At 39.1% G+C, this 20,589-nt stretch overlaps 1 protein-coding gene across 1 annotated transcript in view; it reads left to right on the top strand.

Annotated features, from left to right (window-relative positions):
* The first annotated feature begins 14,097 nt into the window (after nucleotides 1-14,097).
* The window catches only part of Lars1 (leucyl-tRNA synthetase 1), a 72,186-nt gene continuing 65,694 nt past the window's right edge, over nucleotides 14,098-20,589 (top strand). The window contains exon 1 of the mRNA XM_047555806.1: nucleotides 14,098-14,256. Coding sequence (XP_047411762.1) covers nucleotides 14,251-14,256 — 6 coding nt within the window. The 5' untranslated portion in view covers nucleotides 14,098-14,250. The remainder of the gene's footprint in view (nucleotides 14,257-20,589) is intronic.

The raw sequence follows: 20,589 nt of genomic DNA, 5'->3' as shown, positions 1-20,589 counted from the left end.
GTTTTATGGGCTTTGAGGTTTCTGTGGCAAATACTCAATATGCACTGCCTTGGCATAAAGAAATATTTGATTGTATTCCACAAACATGAAAATTTCAATTTTATGTAATTTGCATATCAGGAAATATCCTTTTAATTTTTTTCCCAACCATTTAAAAATGTAAAAGGCAGGGACTGGGGTGTGGATCTGTGGTAGAACCCTTGCTTAGCAAATGTGAGGCCCTGGGTTTAATTCCTGGTACTGGAAGGAAAAAAAAATGTAAAAGGCATTGTAACCTTACAGGTGTACAAAAACAGGTACCAGCAGGGTTTGGCTTGCTGGCCACAGTTTTCTGGCCCATTATGTAGAGTAATAAAAGCAGAAGTGCACTTAGAAACCATCTAATGATCCTCCCTAACTCTTCTCCTGCAACTTTGCAAATGAGGAAAAAAGCCCAGAGAAATTAAGTGGTTTACCCAGAATCATGGATCTGTAAATAGAGCAGAACTGGCATCCAGAATTTCTGACAATAAGTCCAGAACTTTCTCCAGTTGTTGCCACCTCTTCTCTGTCTCCTCTTCCCCTCTTCCTTTACACTTATCTATGTTTTCCCTTTACTTCTATCAATAAAGGAGATGACGTGTTACCCCAAAGTGACACACATTTAAAAAAAGAAAGAAAAAGTGAGTTATTAAGCCAATGGCTAGTCAAGAATTGGAAAGTGTATGCTGGCAGGGTGATGCACACCTGTAATCCCAGCAGCTCTGGAGTCTAAGCAGGAAGATCTCAAGTTCAAGTCTAGTCTTGAAAATGTAGCAAGGCCCTAAGTAACTTAGTGAAACCTTGTGTTAAAATAAAAAAATAAAAGGGCTAGGGATGTAACTCAGCAGTAAAGTGTCTCCAAGTTCAATCCCCAGTACAAACAAACAAACAAACAAAAAAAGGAAATGGATAGTATTATGGAAATGGAACAGGAATTGCTTTTACCACATTAAATCAGCCTTTTTCAAGAATGTCAAAGTGCTTTTCAGATGTATTTAATTTATAGAACAAATTTTGCAGGCTCTATTTCAGAAGGCAAAGGTTATACGTGCATATATATAAAATACACATGGTGACCATGGGCATCATTTAACAAAGCAAATTACAGACAGAACAACCATGATTATAGTGTTAAGATTTGGATTTGGGCATCCTGGGTAATTTTTCCCCTTTTTTCCTTCTTTCCTTCCTTCCTTCCTTCCTTCTTATTTTCCTTCTTTCTTTTTTTGGTGTGTGTGTGTGTGTGTGTGTGTGTGTGTGTTGAGGATCTAACCCAGAGACACTTTGGGTTACATCCGCAGTCCTTTTTTTTCTTTTTCTTTTATCTTTTTCTTTTTTCTTTTCTTTCTTTCTTACTTTTTTTTTTTTTTTGAGACAAGTTCTCACTAAGTTGCTGAAAGTCTCCCTATATTGCTTGTTTTTTTTTTATTTTTCATTTTTTAGTTGTAGATGGACCTATTTATTGATTTATTTATATGCTACACTGAGGATCGAACCCAAGGCATCACATATGCCAGGCAACCCCTCCACTATTGAGCCACAATCCCAGACCCCCTCAAACTTGTGATTCTTCTGCCTCTGTCCGCTGAGTTGTTGGAATTACAATCTTCACCTGGCTCACCCTTTTCTCTACTGCAATGTTATCATATTACTTCAGTGAATTGAGTACATTATGTATGCATATAGAAATATTGCTTTGAATGTAGATATTGAAGCATCTATAAAAGAGTTGCTTTTCCAAAAGTAGATATGGGATACTATATATATAGTCAGTTCTATCTCCTTGCTTGGATCACTTCATTTGCTAGATGGTTCAGATTTGGTCACTAGTCATGAGCCAGAATTTTCCCATTTACTTTATTCAGTAGCATGCATTGTGTGCACGGTACTGACTCATCTGCAGTCAACTCATGGATGAGGTTCACAGTTACTGGCCTATCATGACTGTAGTGCATGTATATATGTATTAATTCCATATACACATACCGAGTGCTGGTTAGTTACCATGTGGCCACAGTCTATGCCAGGGCAGAGACAAAGAGAATTTTGAAGTTATAACCATTCACTAAACCTTTGGAGAGCATTCTGAACTTTTGTGGAGCTCAGATTCTGGTGATTTATTAGGCACAGGAAATAATAATCATAGCTAAAGTTGTTGAGTACATATTCATACTCTGTACTCTTCCTATGGTAAGTGTGAGAGGCATTGTGGCCTCTCATCTTCACAGTACCCCTATATAATAGACCCTATTCACATACAAGTAAATTACATTCCAGAAAGGTCTTAAAAATAATGGATGGAAGAGTTCAGCCTGGACTGACTCCAAAGCCCACACCTGTAACCTTCACTAAATCATCTGACTATCAAACATTAAAATATGAGCTATGTGGATCATTCAACATTCATTCAACAAATACATGCTGAGCTCATTACCATCTGTTGGTCACTGTTCTTGGATAAAAGAGAGTAAGACTAATTTTAAATAAATTTTCTTTCCTTAGTTAAGGTGGACTTCAAGTTAGTTAACTCTAACTGAGATTGACTTAGATTTCTCTTAGTTTTATCTTTATCCATAGAGAAAAAGATTACCAATTTGTTTAAGAAAAGAGAGATTGTTAATAAGGGGCATTGAAGAGAGAGTGACTACAAGAAGACCAACATTTAGACTATTCTCATTCAAACCAATTTCCCTTTCTTGACTTGATGGTAACTGGGCCTCTACCAGAACTGTCAACGTTGAGATCTCATGAAAGTGTTGACAGAGATTCATAAGCCCTCCAGAACCAGAGTGGATCATGCCAGCAAATTGATTTTTTTTGTTGTTCTTATTCTCCACCCTGTAGCTAAAAGCTAACCCAGATGTACAATAACGGAGGTTGAGAGTCTTTTGTTGTTGTTGTTGTTGTTTTATCTGTGAAATTTACAAACACAGTTTCCCTTACATGCATTCAAACAAAGCTTTGGTAGAATTTCAAACTAGGATCCCCATGCTTACAAACAGATCTCCTGTAGTCTGTACATCTGTAAATAGTCAACTTAACAGCAGTTTCTCCAGACTCATCTACAGCAGCTCATCTGGCTCAGAGAAAAGTCACTTCAAAAAGAGTTGCTTTGTTATGCAAAGGCAAAGTGTGTTGGCAAACAAATGGAGAATCAAGTTGAAAAGTCTCTTCATTCTGGAAATGTAGATTTGTTTCCTGTGCTATAAGATTAAAGAGAGAGAGAGAGAACTGTTTCACACTACATACGCATAAAAATGGCTAATATTTTTTAAAAGAACTAACAACACTGAATGATGTTATAGATGCATAGAAATTGGATCATTCATACCTTCCTGGGAGTAATGTAAAATGATGCAACCCCTCTGAAGAGCATTTGGAAGTTTCTTAAAAAACAAAACCTGCAACTACCATATGAACCACAATTGCACTCCTGGGCATTTATCCCAGAGAATTTAAACCTTATGTTCACATGCACAAATCTGTACACAAATGTGTATAGCAGCTTTGTTTGTAATAGCCAAATAATGGAATCTGTCCAGATGTCCTTTAACAGGTGAATGGTTAAACAAACTGTGATACATATCATGGAATACTACCCAGCTATAAAAAGGAATGAACTATTGATACATATGACAACTTGGATGAATTACACAAAGCAGAAAAAAGCCAACCCCCAAAGTTTACATACTTTATGGTTCCATTTGGATAACATTTGAAAATAACATAATAGCATAATTTTAAAAGTGGAAGGCAGAGATGGGAGGTGACTTCTGTATGTATGTCTTAGAAAACAGCATTTCTTATTCTGGGGAAAGCTGGTCACCATGTAAGTAGTCCTATAGAGAGACTTACATAGACACTGAGACCTGCTGCCAACAGAGGGTAAGTGGGTGTAGTTACAAAAGAGCAAATGAAGGATCCTTGTGATATTGAAACTCTTCTGTAACTTGACTGTGGTGAATCAGGATTATAACATTGTATAAAATAAAATATACACATACACAAATTAATACAAGTATCAATATTCAGTTGTGATAGTATGCTATAGTTTTACAAAATGTTACCAATGGAGGAATTAGGGAAGGTGTGCAAGAGTTCCCTCTGCATTATTTCTTTTTTTAATTGAAGATGGACACAATACCTTTATTTTTATGTGGTGCTGAGGATTGAACCCAGGGCCTCACAAGTGCTAGGCGAGCAAGCGCTCTACCACTGAGCTACAACCCCAGTCCTTACATTATTTCTAAAAGTGGCATCTAACTCTATCAGTATCTCAATAATAAAAAGTTTTTTCAGATGGACACTGTGGTACATGCCTATAATCCCAGCGACATAGGAGGCTGAGGCAGGAGGATCACAAGTTTGAGACAAGCCTCAGCAACTTAGTGAGACCCTCTTTCAAAAAATAAAAAGGGCTGGGATGTGGCTAAGTGCCCCTGGGTTCAATTCCTGCTTGGGGCGGGGAGGAAAAGCATCTAGGAGAAATGTGCAAAAAAATGTTCAAAGTTCCTCTTCATTGGTGACGTGTGTCATCGTCCCCCACCCCTTCACAAAACAGCAACAGTGGTGGACTGTCCAGATTCTAGTTCCCTCTGGTTATTCTTCTCATGTTAGATGAGAACTGCCTTCTTTTCTTTAGATTCAGTCTTTTGGGACTTGGATGCATCAAATAATAGTATTTCATGTTTCTTCTGTGCCAGGCACTCTGCCATGTAACTTTACATGGGTTACTTTTTAAGTTCCTGCATTCAGCCTCTCTTTCTTTTAAGAAATATTGATTGAAAACTTAGCATAGGGAAAGCCCATCTATAGCCCCTGGGGATAAAGCAATGAAGAAAAATAGGCATTCTTTTGGAGATCTATTTTAACAGGATGAGAATGGTGACAAACATAATATTTCAGGTGGGATATATTCTGTAAAAAACAATGAGATAAAGTGAGGAAATAAAGACTGATAGGGATGGGAAAAAGACTCTGAACACTGGCCTAGAGGTAATGAGGGTGTTAGTATGTGGATATTTTGAAGAGGAGCTTTCTAAGGAAGTGTAAATACTCTGAGGCAGGAACTTGCTTGGCAAATCTGAAGAAAATCAGGAGGCAGAGGAACTGGAATAGAATAAGTCAAAAGGAAAGTGATGGTAGGTAAGGTGAGTTGGAATTAGAGGTCAGATCATGAAAAATTTTGTTAAGCTAGGAGCTCTGGATTTTAATACTAAGCGAGACTGGAAGACATTTAAGGTTTTAAGAAGAGGAATGAAATTCTCTAACCTACCTTTTTAAAAAATGGGATCATTGCAACTGCTCTATGGCCATCAGAGTCAAGGGGGCACAAGTGGAGGTAGGGAAAATAGTTAGAAGGCGAGTGTGATCATCCAAGCAAGAGATAATTCTAGTTTGGACTAAACTCATGTGAGAAGTTGGACTCTGAATTTATTTCGAAGGGAAAGTCCATAAGTTTTGATAACAGATTAATTGTTTATATAAAAGACAAAGAAGAATCAAGGATGACCCTAAAGTGTTTGTCCTGAGCAACGGGCATGAGATGGGGAAAAATGAGGGAAGAGAAGTTTAGAGAATTGCCATTTGATCCAAAATTCGGTTTTAGACATTGTAGTAGCCAGCTTCAAGACAGCCCCCTGCCGCTATTTTTTTTTCTCCTTCAGATCCATGTGTACTTTCCTCTCATAATGGATCAGTGCTGGTCTGTGTAAATATCCTAGAAGTGATATTTGGTGACATATGAGTCTAGGTCATTAAAAGAATTTATCTTCTACCTTGGATCTCTTGTTCTGGAAAGACAATTACTATGTTGCAAGACAGCCCTGTGGAGAGCTCTACAGGAGAGTCACTGAGTTGCCTACCAACAGCACAGACTAACTTTCCCGGTCTATGAGGACCCATGTTGAAAGCAGATCCTATAGCCCAGTAAAGCTTCAGATAGATGACTGTAGTTCTGGCCAATATCTGACTGCAATCTCATGAAAACCCCCAGGTCAGTCAAACTGCTGCCAAACTCTTGACTCCCACAAACTCCTAGAAATAATAAATGGTTTGGTTTTAAGCCACTAAGTTTTAAAAAATTATTTTGGGTAGCAATGGTAATTAATATAAAGATCTAAGTAATGTGGAATAGACAGTGGAATCAGTGAATCTATACTTCATGAGAAGGTATGGGTCTGGAGTTAAAATTTATTAAATGAAAATCATGTTTAATGCCATACATTTAAGCTAATCTATAAAGTGAGTAAGTTTAGAAAGGAAGGCTATTAGGACATTCCCCTGTCTAAAGGAAAGGTGAGAAATATTCAATAATCAGAAAGCAAAGTTACTTAGTAAAGCCAGAGGAACAGACAGAAAAGAAACAGCATTCAAGAAACTTGGACTTTTTAAGGGTGTCAACTGGAGTTCATGGGTCAAGTCAGATGAGGACAAAGCATTGACCATTGGATTTGGCAGCATGGGATAGTTGATGACCTGGACAATTCCATGGGGCAAACGAGATGAACATGTGATTGAAAAGGGTTAAGGAGGGAACTGGAGTTGTGGCTCAGTGGTAGAGTGCTTTGCCTGGTATGTGTGAGGTGCTGGGTTCGATTCTCAGCACCTCATACAAATAACAAAATAAAGGGGGGCTGGGTAGATAGCTCAGTCGGAAGGCCCTGGGTTCGATCCCCAGCACCCAAAAATAAATAAATAAATAAATAAATAAATAAATAAATAAATAAATAAAGGTCCGTCAGCAACTAAGAAAATATAAAAAATTAAAAGAAAAAAGGGTTAAGGAGAGAAGTTGGATATCATATGACAGTTCTCCTCAAGAGTCTTATTGTAAAGGAAAATAGACCAGTAAAGGTACTGGAAGGTATTATGGGGTAAACAGAAGGATGGGGTTTGCTTCCATTTTGGTTTTGCTTGCTTGTTTGCTTGTTCGCATAGAAGACATATGTGAAGGTGGATAGGTACAATCTGGATCTGCGAAATACGATCATGCAGGTAGGTGAGCAACTCAGGAATAAAATCTCTAAGTATGCAAAAGACGATGGGGTCTAGTGTACAAATGGAATATAAGTCTTAATAGGAGCCTTAATTGTTCATCATAAGTGCAACACAGAGCCCATATTGGTAGATGGAGATATGATGGTAGATGTGGTAAAAGGAACTCATGGAAGTTCCTTACTAATTGCTTCTAGGTTTTCAGTGAATTCAGAAGCAGTCATCAGGAGCTGGGCATGGTGATGTACTGTAATCCCAGCGACTTGGGAGGCTGAAGCAGTAGGACTATAAGTTCAAGGCCAGTCTGGGAAACTCAGTAAGACCCCATCTAAAAATAAAAAAATTAAAAAGGGACCAGGGATGTTGCTCGGTGGTAGAGTGTTCCTGGATTTGATTCCCAGTACCATTAAAACAAACAAACAAAAAAAAAAAAAAAAAACCCACCAGTTTAGTGTAAGGAGCAGGTGCTGGATGTTTGAGAAGAGAGGTATCAAGAGAAAACATATTTTGTTTTACAAAATAAAAACTTTTTTTTTTCCATCTAGGTGGCCTTGAACTTGTAGTCCTCCTGCTTCAGCCTCCCCAGTCTCTGAGATTACAAGCACATATCATCACACCAGGTAGTTTTTCAGATATTTCAAACTCCTTCCCAACTGGAACCTGTGCCTATGTACTTGTTGACTCTCTCTTCCTGGGATTCTTTCCCACACATCTTCGGATGGGTGACCTCTTCTTTTCAGCTCAAATGTTACCTCTTTGGGAAGGCCTTCCCTGACTCTCCAATCTAAATTAATACTCTACTTCTTTGTCCTATTTTCTCCAAATCATATCGTCCTGTTTTATCTTTGTCAAGGCAGTTTTTACCATCTGAAATAGTTTTTTCACTTATTCATGCTCTCTACCCCACCCCAAGTAGAATATCTTCATACGGTCAGGGATTTTGTCTTTCTTGTTCAGTTATATCTGTAGCACTATGATAAACACCCTAATATGTAACAGAGGCTCAATAAATATTTAATGAATAATCTAATATAGTAATTACAACAATATTACTAAATAAGTACTACTATTATGATATTACAGACCCAAATCGAGTAATTTTCCCAGGGTCACACAGTAAATTGAGTATAGGGGGATTCATGATTCAAAATCAGGCAATCGGACATTATAGCACATGCTCCCAGACATTAGATGAACTAGTATCTAGAGAAAGATAGTAGTCTTTTTTTTTGGGGGGGGGGAGTACTGGTGATTGAACCTAGGGTGGCTTTACCTCTGAGCTATATCTTCAGCTCTTTTTACTTTTAATTTTAAGACAGGTTCTAAGTTGTAGAGGGTCTCACTCAGTTGCTGAGGCTGCCCTCAAACTTTCGATCCTCTTGCTTCAGCTTCCTAAGTTACTGGAATTACAGGTGTGTACCACCAAGCCCAGCAAGATAGTAGTCTTCTGGTTAATAAGATATTGGGAACCTGAAGCTGAGCATGGTGGCACACTCCTGTAATGCAGTTACTTGGGCGGTTGAGGCGGAAGGGTTAAAAGTTCAATGCCAGCCTGGACAAGTTAGTGAGACTTTGTCTCAAGGTAAAATACAGGGGACTGGGGATGTACCTCATTGGTAGAACATTTGCCTAGCATGTGCAGGGAGACACCAGGTTTTATCCCCACCATGCAAAAAAAAAAAAAAAAAATGGGATCCTGATTAATTAATGGGAGGGGGGACATGATCCTGGTTGTTACCCTGATTTATAGTGTAGATCAGTCTAATTTCATGATATAATAGAGACAGAAATCTGAACTATCATAAATGCACAAAATAAAATTTTTAAATAAGTTAGTGAGATTAGACTTTGAATAATATGTGAGTAGCTGTATTTGTCTGTTTTTTTTTTTTTTCCTTCCTTCCTTTTGTCTGCTATGAAGTCCTTGGACTATTCCACCATGACGATGATTATGGTGGTGGCAATATGGGTAGTAGGCTGTTTGGGAATCACAAACTGTTTTGATGACTCAGGTGTCACATTGCCCATATGAGCCCATGACATAGGCTTCAGTGCTCTTTGGAATGTTGACAAGAGGGCAGACAGAATCTTATGGATCCTGAACCTGCAGTTGTATAGCATGCGTGAGTGATTTCTAATTCCTAAGGATTTCAAATATCCTACTTTAGAAGAAAAATAGACAATAGGGGCTTTTCAATTTTTTTTTTTTTTTTGCACTGGAACGGTGCAACTTCTCTAATTTGGTTATATTTGTTTAAATAACAAGGCAGTCTCCTTGACTAACACAGCTATTTGTTCCAAGCTCATGTGAATCAGATTTAGAGTTTTCTCAATTTATTGTCCAACCTGTCCTCCAGTGATCTCTCTCTCTCTCTTTTTTTTTTTTCTTTGTACTTGAGCCACTGAGCCTTATTTATTTATTTATTTATTTTGCAGTACCAGGGATCGAACTCAGGGCCTTGTGCTTGTGAGGCAAGCATTCTACCAGCTGAGCTATCTCCCCAGCCCCCACTGAGCCCTTTTAACTTTTATTTTGAGAGGGTGTCCCTAAGTTGCTTACAGACTTTCTAAGTTGCTGAGGCTGGTTTTGAACTTGTGATCCTCCTGCCTCATCCCCCTGAACTGCTGGGATTACAGGTGTGCACCATCCATTTTTTCTTGCTTGCTTGCCTGTTTAATATTTCTTGAGCACTTACTGAGTACCAGGCATTGGGTTAATCACCTTGCTTGGTATAGCTCATTTTATTCTCACAGCAAGTTAAAGAGGTAGGTATTATCATTATCTACATTTTACATGGAAGGACTCAGAGGTCCCCAGGGTTGAAGGAACTTGCCTAAAGTCATAGAGCTAGAATGGGACAAGGCCTCAATTGGATGCTGGCATTTGATTCCAAAGCCCATGAAACAACCACTAAGCACAGTACCTTCCTCCGCTGATTCATTAACTTTGCCAGAAGTTGCACACAGATGAACTCCACTGTGCCCAGCAAAAAGTATTTACCATTCAAGAAGTGTAAAGTTAAAGGTAGAGCATGTAGTACCTCATGTCATAGAAAAAAATCATTTAGAAACAATACAGGGGATTGAATTCAGGGGCACGCTACCACTGAGCTATATCCCCCAGCCCTTTTTTCAAATTATTTTTTGAGACAGGGTCTTGCTACATTGCTGGGACTGGCCTTGAACTTGGGATCTTCCTGCCTCAGCCTCCCCAGTCACTGGGATTAGAGTCATGCACCACTGTGCCCAACAAAAAATAAGTATTTACCACTCAAGAAGTGTAAAGATAAAGGTAGAGCATATAGTATCTTGTGTCAGAGAAAAAAATCATTTAGAAACAAAGGTGTGTAATAGGGTAAGGAAGTAGTCAATAAGAGGCACATACCTGAGGAACAGAAATATCTAAAGAAGTGCTTATAATTCTTTCCTCAGAGGACCCTGTCATGTAGAGGTAGAGAAGTTAGGTAAATATGCATAAAAAGCAAGTACAAAAGAACTCAACACATACCAAAACCAATTATAGCCTTATGAATCTAAATTTAGAAATGTTGACTATTTACTGAATTGAGTGGAGTAACCAGTGGGGCAAGTTTGGGAAAAAGAGATCAGGGAGCAATTGTGTTCTGTTAAGGAGTTTTGAAGAATGAGTGCCATACGGTTCCATGGGCTGAAAGGGTATACCATACAATTATATGGTGGTAACCATCTCAGTTAGGCCAGGGAAGATTCTTATAGGGCACAGGTAAGCTTTTTCCATTTTAAACAGACAGTTCATAGACCAGTTTCCCTAAAACAATGTTAACAAGATCTGATTTTTAAAAGTTTATTATTTTAAAATTTAAATTAAAAAATTTTTTGAGGTACTGGGAATTGAGCCCAGGGATCCTCTACCACTACGTCTCCAGCCCCCATCCCCAATATTTTTTCATATTGAGATAGGGGTCTTACTAATTTCCCAGGCTGACCATGAACTTACCATCCTCTTGTCTCAGACTCCAGAGTAACTGGAATTCCAGATGTTTGTCACTATGAACAACAAAAATATCTGACATTTTAAAGTGCTGAGTATATGCCTGACATATTCATCGTGTACGTATACATAAGCAGGGTTCATATGCCTATTATTTATTTAATTCTCATAGCTGTCCTATGAGCTACATACTATTATTACCTTTATTTAACAGAGTGGTTAGTTGAGTTGCTTGATGTCACTCAGTTAATAAATGAACTGAATCTGTTTGACTTCGAGCCTGAGCTTTTATCCACTATGCTTCCTTCCTTCCTTCCTTCCTTCCTTCCTTGCTTTTCTTGGTACTGGGGATGGAACCCAGGAATGCTTTATCACTGAGTTGTCACTGAGTTATTTTTTAATTTTGAGATAGGTTCTCACTAAATGGCTGAGACTGGTTACAAACTTGCAATCTTCTTGCTTTAGCCTCCAGAGTCGCTGGGCTTACAGGTGTGTGCCACTGTGCCTGACTACTGTACTACATTTCTAATTTAATTTATCTACAGAAGGTATTGCACATGGGATATCAAATTGCTGAGGCTGGCCTCAAACTTTCTATCTTCCTACCGGAGCCTCCTGAGTCTCTGGAATTATAGGCATGCACCACTGTGTTGTCCCTGGCCCCAAAGTAACTTTTAGAGGAATCTTAGTCATTAAAATAGGGAAATTCATAAGAATAAATTGGGAGACATGAGGGCAGGTTGTGCATAATTTTTAATCACATAATTACCTTTTTGTTTTTTGCTTTAATGTCTTATTCCCTTTAGATGGTAAGCTCCATAAGGGCAGTAACCACATTTGCCTTGTTCCCTACTCCATTCTAGTTCTATGTCAGGTTCATGGGAAGTATTCAATAAATATTTGTTAAATGAATAATTGTAATTACTAATGTGAATTTGAAGGTGATGAATCAAACATGACAAATAGTATAGGTTAGGGCAGAATTGGAACAGGAAAGTATAACCTAAGTTATAGGAGCTGTGGAGCATGAAATTCTTTTGTTTTCTTTTCTTTTGTACCAGGGACTGAACCCAGGGGCACTTAACCACTGCACCCACATCCTCAGCCCTTTTTATTTTTTATTTTGAGACAGAGTTTTTTTTTTTTAATTTTCAAAGACATTTTACTTTTATTAGTTTAACCAATTTTTTTTTTATTATTGTAAACAAATGGGATACATGTTGTTTCTCTGTTTGTACATGGCGTAAAGGCATACCATTTGTGTAATCGTAAATTTACATAGGGTAATGTTGTTTGATTCATTCTGTTATTTTTTTCCCCTTCCCCCCCACCCCCAGAGTTTTAATATAAGTAGTTTAGGGCCTAAATTGCTGAGGCTGGCTTTGAACTTGAGATCCTCCTGAGTTGCTGGAATTACAGACACCAGTCACTGCACCCACCCAAGATTCTTATATTCATTCCAATAATATTTATGAGGTAACTGCCATGTGCCAGACACTGTACTAGGCACAGTCTTTACTAACGTGGAGTCGGTAGTCTGGTGATAAACAAACAGGCAATTATTGTATATAACTGTAATCCTAGCTACTCTGGAGGCTGAGGCAGGAGGATCACAAGTTCTGGGCAACTGAGATCTGTCTCAAAACAAAACAAAGAGGGATGTGGATGTGCCTCAGTGATAGGGTGTTTGCCTACCATGTGTGAGGCCCTGGATTCAATCCTCAGTACTACAAAAACAAAGCAACACCAAACAAACAAACCTAGGCAATTAAATTTAGTGATATAAATTTTCCAAGGGAGGGTCTTAAAGAGGGTATTTAGGGGAATTTCTAGGAGGAGATATTTAACCCATACTTGGGCCATCAGTAAGCAATTTCTAAATTGTTAGTAGCTAAAGGAAGAGGGTGTGGAAAGTTATGGAGAGTATTTAAATGTGTAAAAGCCCAAGAGGCAGGAGAGCCAGTGATGGATTCTCTATATTAAGGTCCTTTTTAAAAAAATACGTAATTTTTAGTTGTGGGTGGACACAATACCTTTATTTTATTTTTATGGGTGCCCAGGATCAAACCTAGAACTTCACGTGTTCTAGCTAGGTGCTCTACCACTGAGCCACAACCCCAACCTCTGAAGGTTCCTTTTTAACTTCCTCTATCCAACAAATTTTTATTGAGACTGTCTCATGTGCCAGGCATTGTTAGGCCCTCATTAAATCTGTATTTAAAAACTAGTTGTTAAAAATATGAAAAAAAATTTTTATTTAGTTCTTTCCATAGACACACTCAGAACTGTTTTTTCCCCACTCTTAAAGTGCTTTGTAGATGCCTAATGTTTACGGGATTAATGAATAAACTCCTGAGTAACTAATCTGACCACCGGAAAGTAAAAGCCTTATATCAGTGCTGTACTTTAATAAAAATAAAACTTTTTGCTACGATGGAAATATTCTATATCTGCAGTATCCAATACGGTAAGCCACTAACCATTGAAATGTGGCTAGTGAGACTGAAGAAATATTAAAATTTATTTAATGTTCATTATTTTGGGTTTAAATTGCCATAGGTAGCTAGAAACTACTGTATTAGACAGTTTAGCCTTGGGTGATACTGCTGCCTAAATGGTATAAGCCTGGCACTGGGAACGAGTAGAGGGTTTCTGGTCCCTCATCTAAAAATGTAGATTGTTACTAAAGGGCTATAAAATGTCTAAATGTGAGCTGTTGAATGCCACCGACAGTAATAAATATCTATGCATAGTGGCAAGCCATAATTACCACCTCAGTCAATGAACAGTAATTAACTTCGAGTTCTGGCATCCCGACAGACACCCAGTTTGACAGAATGAAAAGGTTGAAGTCCCTAACTCCACCTCTCCAGGTCGCGCTCGCGGCATCTCGCGATCCCGAACTGCATCATGGGTTTTGTAGTTCTACCTGATCATGACGTCACTGCCGGTGTCACCTCTGAGTGGACCTATTCACGGTTCGACTTCCGGTAGTCCACTGTCTTTTGGGAATTGTAGTCTGTAAGTGCCTGTGGAACGTCAGCTTTCTTGCCTTGGGAACTACAATTCCCGGCGGACCATGAGATGCACCCGGCTGTAGTTACTAGTGAACTGGGCGATTGCCTCAGCAGGTGTTAAATGTGTGCTTTAGTGTCCTGGATGGTCTGGCTTCTCTGAGAGGGAGGGGAAAGGTTGTAACCACTCCTTTTGAGGGGCTCGCCTGGGTCACTGTCGTGGATTTCCAGAGTCAACTGGGCGGCGCCATGGCTGTGAGTTTGGGCGGGAAGAGCCCTCTGGGTTGGGCGCTGGAACCGTGTTTGTCAGTGGCTGGGGGCTCTCCATGTGCTGTCCCCGTCGCCTCGACGGGAAAAATCCTTTTCTAAAAGGCTCTTCCTTCCACGCTGAAGGCGTAGGTCTTCTGGAGAATTATTTACTTTTTCTTGAGGGCTGATGAGCCAGGAATTGAATACTGAGTATTTTTAGCTTTCGAATGTCTTATGTGAGACACCAATGGATTTTTTTTTTTTTTTTTTTTTTTTTTTTTTTTTTTTTAGTCCTGGGGGTTGAATCCAAGGCTCCTTTACCACTGAGCTACGTCCCTAGCTCTTTTTATTTTTTATTTTGAGACAGAGTCTTGCTAAGTTACGTAGGGCCTCGCTTAATTGCTGAGACTGGCCTCCAATTTGCAATCCCCCTGCCTTAGCCTCCTGAGTCCCAGGGATTACAGGCGTGCTCCACCGTACCCGGTACACATCACTAGACTTTTAAAATGAGAGGCGGAGAGAGTAGTATGTAATGTTGATCCGCCTTTCACCAAAAAATTGAGCGCCTGTCAAACAGACAAATGTCTTCGTTTTCAGAGGTTTACATGTGTGTTGGTGACATACTAAACTATATAGAAAAAATAGTATTTCTGGTGCAAGTAAGCATTATGGAGAAAAATAGAGCAGAAAGTAGGGCTAGGTACTATGGCGTGAGAATACAGTTGCAATTTTATTTTATTTTATTATTTATTTATGTTTTGTTCTGGGGATTTAGCCCAGGGGCGCTTTACCACTGAACTACATCCCCAGCCCTTTTTATTTTGAGACGTGGGTTCTCTAAGTTGTTTAGGGCATCGCTAAATTGCTAAAGCTGGCTTCGAATTTGCGTTCTTCCTCTCTCAGCCATCTGAGCAGCTGTGATTACAGGCGTGTGCCAGCGCGGTCTGCCAGTTGCAATTTTAAAAGGCTGGCCAAGCACAGCTTTACTAAGAATGCATCAGGAAGGAGATAAGAGAGCAAGCCATGCAATTGTATGTGGGAAGAGATTTCCAGGCAGAAACAATAGTGCAGTGTAAAGCAAGGAGGGCTGTATGGCTAAAGGACAGAGATCTAGGAAGAGAGGATGTGTTCATTGCATGGGTTCGATTACCAATATCACAAAATAGAACAAAGGTTATTAATTACTGTGTTGAGGGGGAGAGATGGTTAGAGGTAAAAGAAAACAGATCGGTAAGAGTTCTGAGTAATCAGTTGAGAGAGGATGGGTTCTTGGGCCATGAAAGTAATGTAAATGTTGATAAATGATTGGATTCTAAATGTATTCTGAAGGTAGAGCCAACAGGATTTACTGATGGATTCCACATTGAAGATTTAGAGAGTTATGGGAGGAGCAGGGTTTAGTTGGGGTGTATGTGGGATTGCAGTTTCTTTTTTCAGACCTGTTAAGTCAGGTTGCTTATTAGGTATTCAGGTGGGTTGTTGAGTGGGTATTAGATCTGTGAATTTGAAAATCAGAGAAGAAAGATGGGGTGTATGGGGAAAAATTGATTTTATTTATTTATTTATTGGTACTAGGATTTGTACCCAGGTTGCTTTACCACTGAGCTATATCCACAGCCCTTTTTGTTTTTTATTTTATTTTGAGAAGGGGTGTCAGTAAGTTGCTGAGGGCTTCACTAATTTTTTGAGGCTGGTCTTGAATTTGCAATCCTCTCAGTCTCCTGAGCTGAAGGCCACCACACCTGGCAATATTGCTTATATTTAAAACCATTGGACTGAGCAGGGCATAGTGGAGCATGCCTGTAATCCCAGCTGCTTTGGAGGTTGAGGCAGGAGGATTACAAATTTGAGGTCAATTTCAGCAATGTAGTGAGAACCTGTCTCAAATTAAAAAATAAAAAGGACTGGGGGTATAACTCAGTAGTAAAGTGCCTCTAAGTTTAATCTCCAGTAATGACAACAACAGAGCAAGCCATGGGACTGAGGTCACTAAGGTATGTTTTGGTTGTATACAGATTATACAAGAGATCCAAAAACTGAGATAAAGAATTCCAGCAGTGGCAACTGTGTAGGATTATTGAGAGAAGCCAACCAGGAGAATATGGTATCCTGGAAACCAGATAACAAGTGTTTCAAGGAGTAAAGAGTGTCAGAAGCTATTGGTTGACAAAGGTGACCAAGAATTGACTATTGAATTTAGGAACATGGAGGTCATTTTAAACTGTTGGGCATTCGTGGGCAGTAACCCACCAATTGAAGAGTGGATTCAAGAAAGAATGGAAAGAAAGGGACTGGAGATAATGAGCATGGACTGTTCTGAGGAATTCTCTTACTGAGAGGAGCAGATAGAGTAGTTGATGAAGATTAAAAGAACTCCCCCCTCCTCCATTGTATGGGTATTGCACCCAGGAAAGCTCTACTGCTCTACCACTGAGCTCCATCCCAGGTCCTTTGTATTTTATTTTGAAACAGGGTCTCGCTAAGTTGCTGAGGCTAGCCTCCAACTTTTGATCCTGAATCACTGGAATTACAGGTGTAAACCACTAGGCACAGCTTTTTTTGTTTTGTTTTAAAGGTAGGAGAAAGTACACAGTGCTTTGGTGCCATTAGGAATTACCCCGTAGCCATGTGCAGTGGCACATGCCTAAAATCCCTGTGACTATGGAGGCCGACACAGTAAGATCACAAGTTTGCAGCCAGCCTGGGCAACTTAGTGAGACCCTGTCTCAGAGTTAAAAAAAATGAAAAATAAAAAGGGCTGGAATTGCAGTTCATTGGAAAAGCACCCCTGACTTCAACCCCCAGTACTGCAAAAAAGAAAAAAGGGCCAGGAGTGGTAGCACAGTGCCTGTAATCCCAGTGACTAGGGAGGTTCAGGAGGATCGCAAGGCTATCCTCAGCAACTTAGTGAGATCCTGTCTCAAAAATAAAAATGACTGGGGATGTAGCTCAGAGGTAAAGCTCCCCTGGGTTAAATCCCCAGTACCAAAAAAATAAAAAATAAAAGATAGATATAGAGAGAAAGAATAAAGGAATTAGCCTATAGAAAAGAAAGAATGAAGCTGAGTGTGGTGGCACTCACTTGTACCTTTACTCCTGGCGTTTTGGGAGGCTGACACAGGAGGATTACACATTTGAGACTAACCTCAGCAACTTAGCAAGACCCTATCTAAAAAAAAAAAAAAAAAAAAAGACTGTGGATGTGGCTTAGTGGTTAAGTGCCTCTCTGGGTTCAATCCCAGGTACCAAAAGAAAAAAAAAAAAGGAAATATTAAATAGGCAGGTGTAGGTAATCTTTATTGAACAATATGCATTTTTTTTTTTTTTTGTGGTGGTGGGAATTGAGCCCAGAGCCTTACACTTGTGAGGCAAGCATTCTACCAACTGAGCTATATCCCCAGCCCCCAATATGCATCTTAAGGTTTGAGAAGCACAGACATAGACCAAGAAGGAGTGACAGACTTGCTTCCAGAAAATAGTAGCATTGCTTGGAGTCACTTGAACTTTATGAATTTAAATTGAGACCATTCAGTTTGGTTTAGCGTTTTCAGCTGCCCAGGTGAAGGAGCGAGAATGTGGATAGGAGAGTTGGACTTTTGCTAGGTAAGAGTGGGTAAAACCAGGAGTGATTGTATAGATGTATAAGGGAGGAAAGTGAAGATGTTGGACAAGGTGGGGTGACAGTCTAAGGATTAGTGAGAAAGGGGTCAAGATTCCAATAGGGTTGAAGAATTTTTGGAGTTGGAATTCTTGAAAGGTCTTCTGTTTTATTGAAATCTTTTGAAATGATTATGTGGCTATTGAATTCATCAAAATTATGAGATAAGTAGTGTTACAGAGAGCAATAATGACCAAGGAAGCAAAAACCTCAAGAAAAGAGGGTGTAAGATAGGGTTTATTTTCTCCATTTCCCCCAGATCTGGGGAGGAAATCTGTTCTACAACATGAAATATCCTAAAGTAAAAAACAGTATCTATATTCATATAATACCAGCTTGCAGTTTACAAAAGTTTCTGGTGTGTAGGAACTTGGCTGGAGAGAGAGCACTGAATAGTTAGACTAGAGACCTGGGTCTTAAGTTCTACAGCTGGTAAGTGGTGGAACCAGGATGCATGCAGAATTAGAAGAGGAGGCAGAAGTAGGAGTCAGAAGATAAAGTTATTTGTCCAGGTCCATCATTTGCTGCCTTCATCTCTGAATGTCAGATTTATTGTCTTTGAAATGGTAATTGCTTCTCAGCCCACTTCATATAACTTTTAGGACTTTTAAGATTGATTAAATTAATAATAAATGTGTCAAGAACTGTAGAAAGCCATGAATATATGAAAAGATTTGTTTATTTCAGTAATTTCATGCTGGTGGTGATTTTGCCACACAGAGAACATTTGCTATTGTTCGAAGACACTTTTGGTAGTCACATCTGGGGGTGTGCTACTAGTTTCTAGTGGGTAGAAGCCAGGGTGCTTCTAAACATTCCTTTAGTACACTAGACAGCCCTAGAAAACAGTTACCTGACATAATGTTAGTAGTGCCAAAGTTTAGGAATTCTGATCTAATTTAATAACATTTTATTTTTTAATTTTTGTTTTATTTAATTTTTTTGGTACAGGGATTGAACCCAGGGATACTTTACTATTGAACTATACCTCCAGTCCTTTTTTTACTTTTTATTTTGAGGCAGGGTCTCCCTAAGTTGCTTAGGGACTTGATAAGTTGCTGAGGCTGGTCTCAAATTTGTGATCCTCTTGCTTTAACCTCCTGAGTAACTGGGATTACAAGTATGTGCCACCACATCTAGCATTAACATCTTATTATCTTTTTTTTTTTTTTTTTTTTTGCTGTGCTGGGGATTGAACCCAGGGCCTTCGCGCTTGCAAGGCAAGCACTCTACCAACTGAGCTATATCCCCAGCCCAACATCTTATTATCAATGAAGAAATTGAAGCTGACATTGATCAAGTGACTTGCTTAACATTATAGAGCAATTTGGTGCTGAGGCCAATATCAGGTTTCATTATAATTGACCTTTGAAGTATTGGAGACAAGTTTTTCTGGGAGGTAGAAAACTCAAAGAATTTTTATGTATTTAGCATGTTTAGAACAAAGAGAAGAGACAGTGCTAAGTATTATGAAGACTGTTGCTTTCATGCTTATTAAAGTGGATTTTTTTTTTTTTTTCAGTGCTGGGGTTTGAACCCAGGCTCTCGTGCATGCAAGGCAAGCACTCTACCGATTGAGCTATATCCTCAGCCCAATGTGGTCATTTTTGAGCAAAAATGTTTGTCATGTAACTTCTGTGTCAATAGCATTTTTCTTGGTTCTGAGGTGACTATAATGATCTAAAAGTTCCTCCCTGCCAGTTTACAGTTCAACCAGGTAAAATTGTCTTAGGGGTTATTTGTTTACTTGTAGTGGAGTCAACTAAAGTTGCTTAAATAGAAATTTAGTAATGATATGATGGGAATTCATTTGACCCAGGACTCCTAGGGTATGAGATACCACTAGGCTTCATGGTGCCCTCGGAATTTTTTTTTGGTAGGCTTCTTCTTCTGTAAAAATATTAAAAACTATTTTAACAACTATATTGATATAAATAGACATTATTATTATATATTAAAAGCCTTTGTTTGACTTCAAAATTCATTTTTTTCTCCTGATTTTATAAGAAACTGAAATATTTTCATTAGTCTCTAAATGAGTTATCTGTTAAGAATTGTACAAGTTTTTTTTTTTTTTTTTTTTTTGTGTTGAAGGTTGAACCCAGGGGCACTTAACCACTGAGCCTCACCCCAGCCCTGTATATATTTTATTTTGAGACAGGGTCTTGCTGAGTCGCTGATGCTCTTCTTGAACTTAGAGTCCTCCTGCCTCAGCCTCCCAAGTTGCTGGGATTATAGGCATGTGCCACTGCTTCTGTACAGGATGTTTAACAGGCTGGGTTAAGTCATATACTTTGTTCTACCCAAAACTCCTTTGCCAGAATCCAGTCTCATATCTCTAATCTAACTAAGTTTGCCTGGAAACCTAGAAGAATGCATTTAAAACTGATTTTGCTGCATCCTAAATAAGACTGGATTTCTGTTACTAAGGACAAAAGGGTAGGGATAGATATTGCACAGGCAACCTGCTGTCACTGCCATGGTTTATTTTAGTAAGTGGTCCTTGTATATTAGAATTGAAAACAGAATTTAGTATGTCCTAGATCAGAGTGGCTACTTGTTATTTGGAAGGCTGTGACTGTGACTCTGGTAGAGTACTGACTTGGCATGAGCAAGGCCCTGGGTTTAATCCCCCGTACCAACGTCACAAACCTCCCTGCCCCGACGCGCCCCCCCCCCCC

The sequence above is a fragment of the Sciurus carolinensis genome, chromosome 6, assembly GCF_902686445.1.
Source record: "Sciurus carolinensis chromosome 6, mSciCar1.2, whole genome shotgun sequence".
Lineage (NCBI taxonomy): Eukaryota > Metazoa > Chordata > Mammalia > Rodentia > Sciuridae > Sciurus > Sciurus carolinensis.
This window is presented reverse-complemented; position numbering and strand designations above follow the sequence as displayed.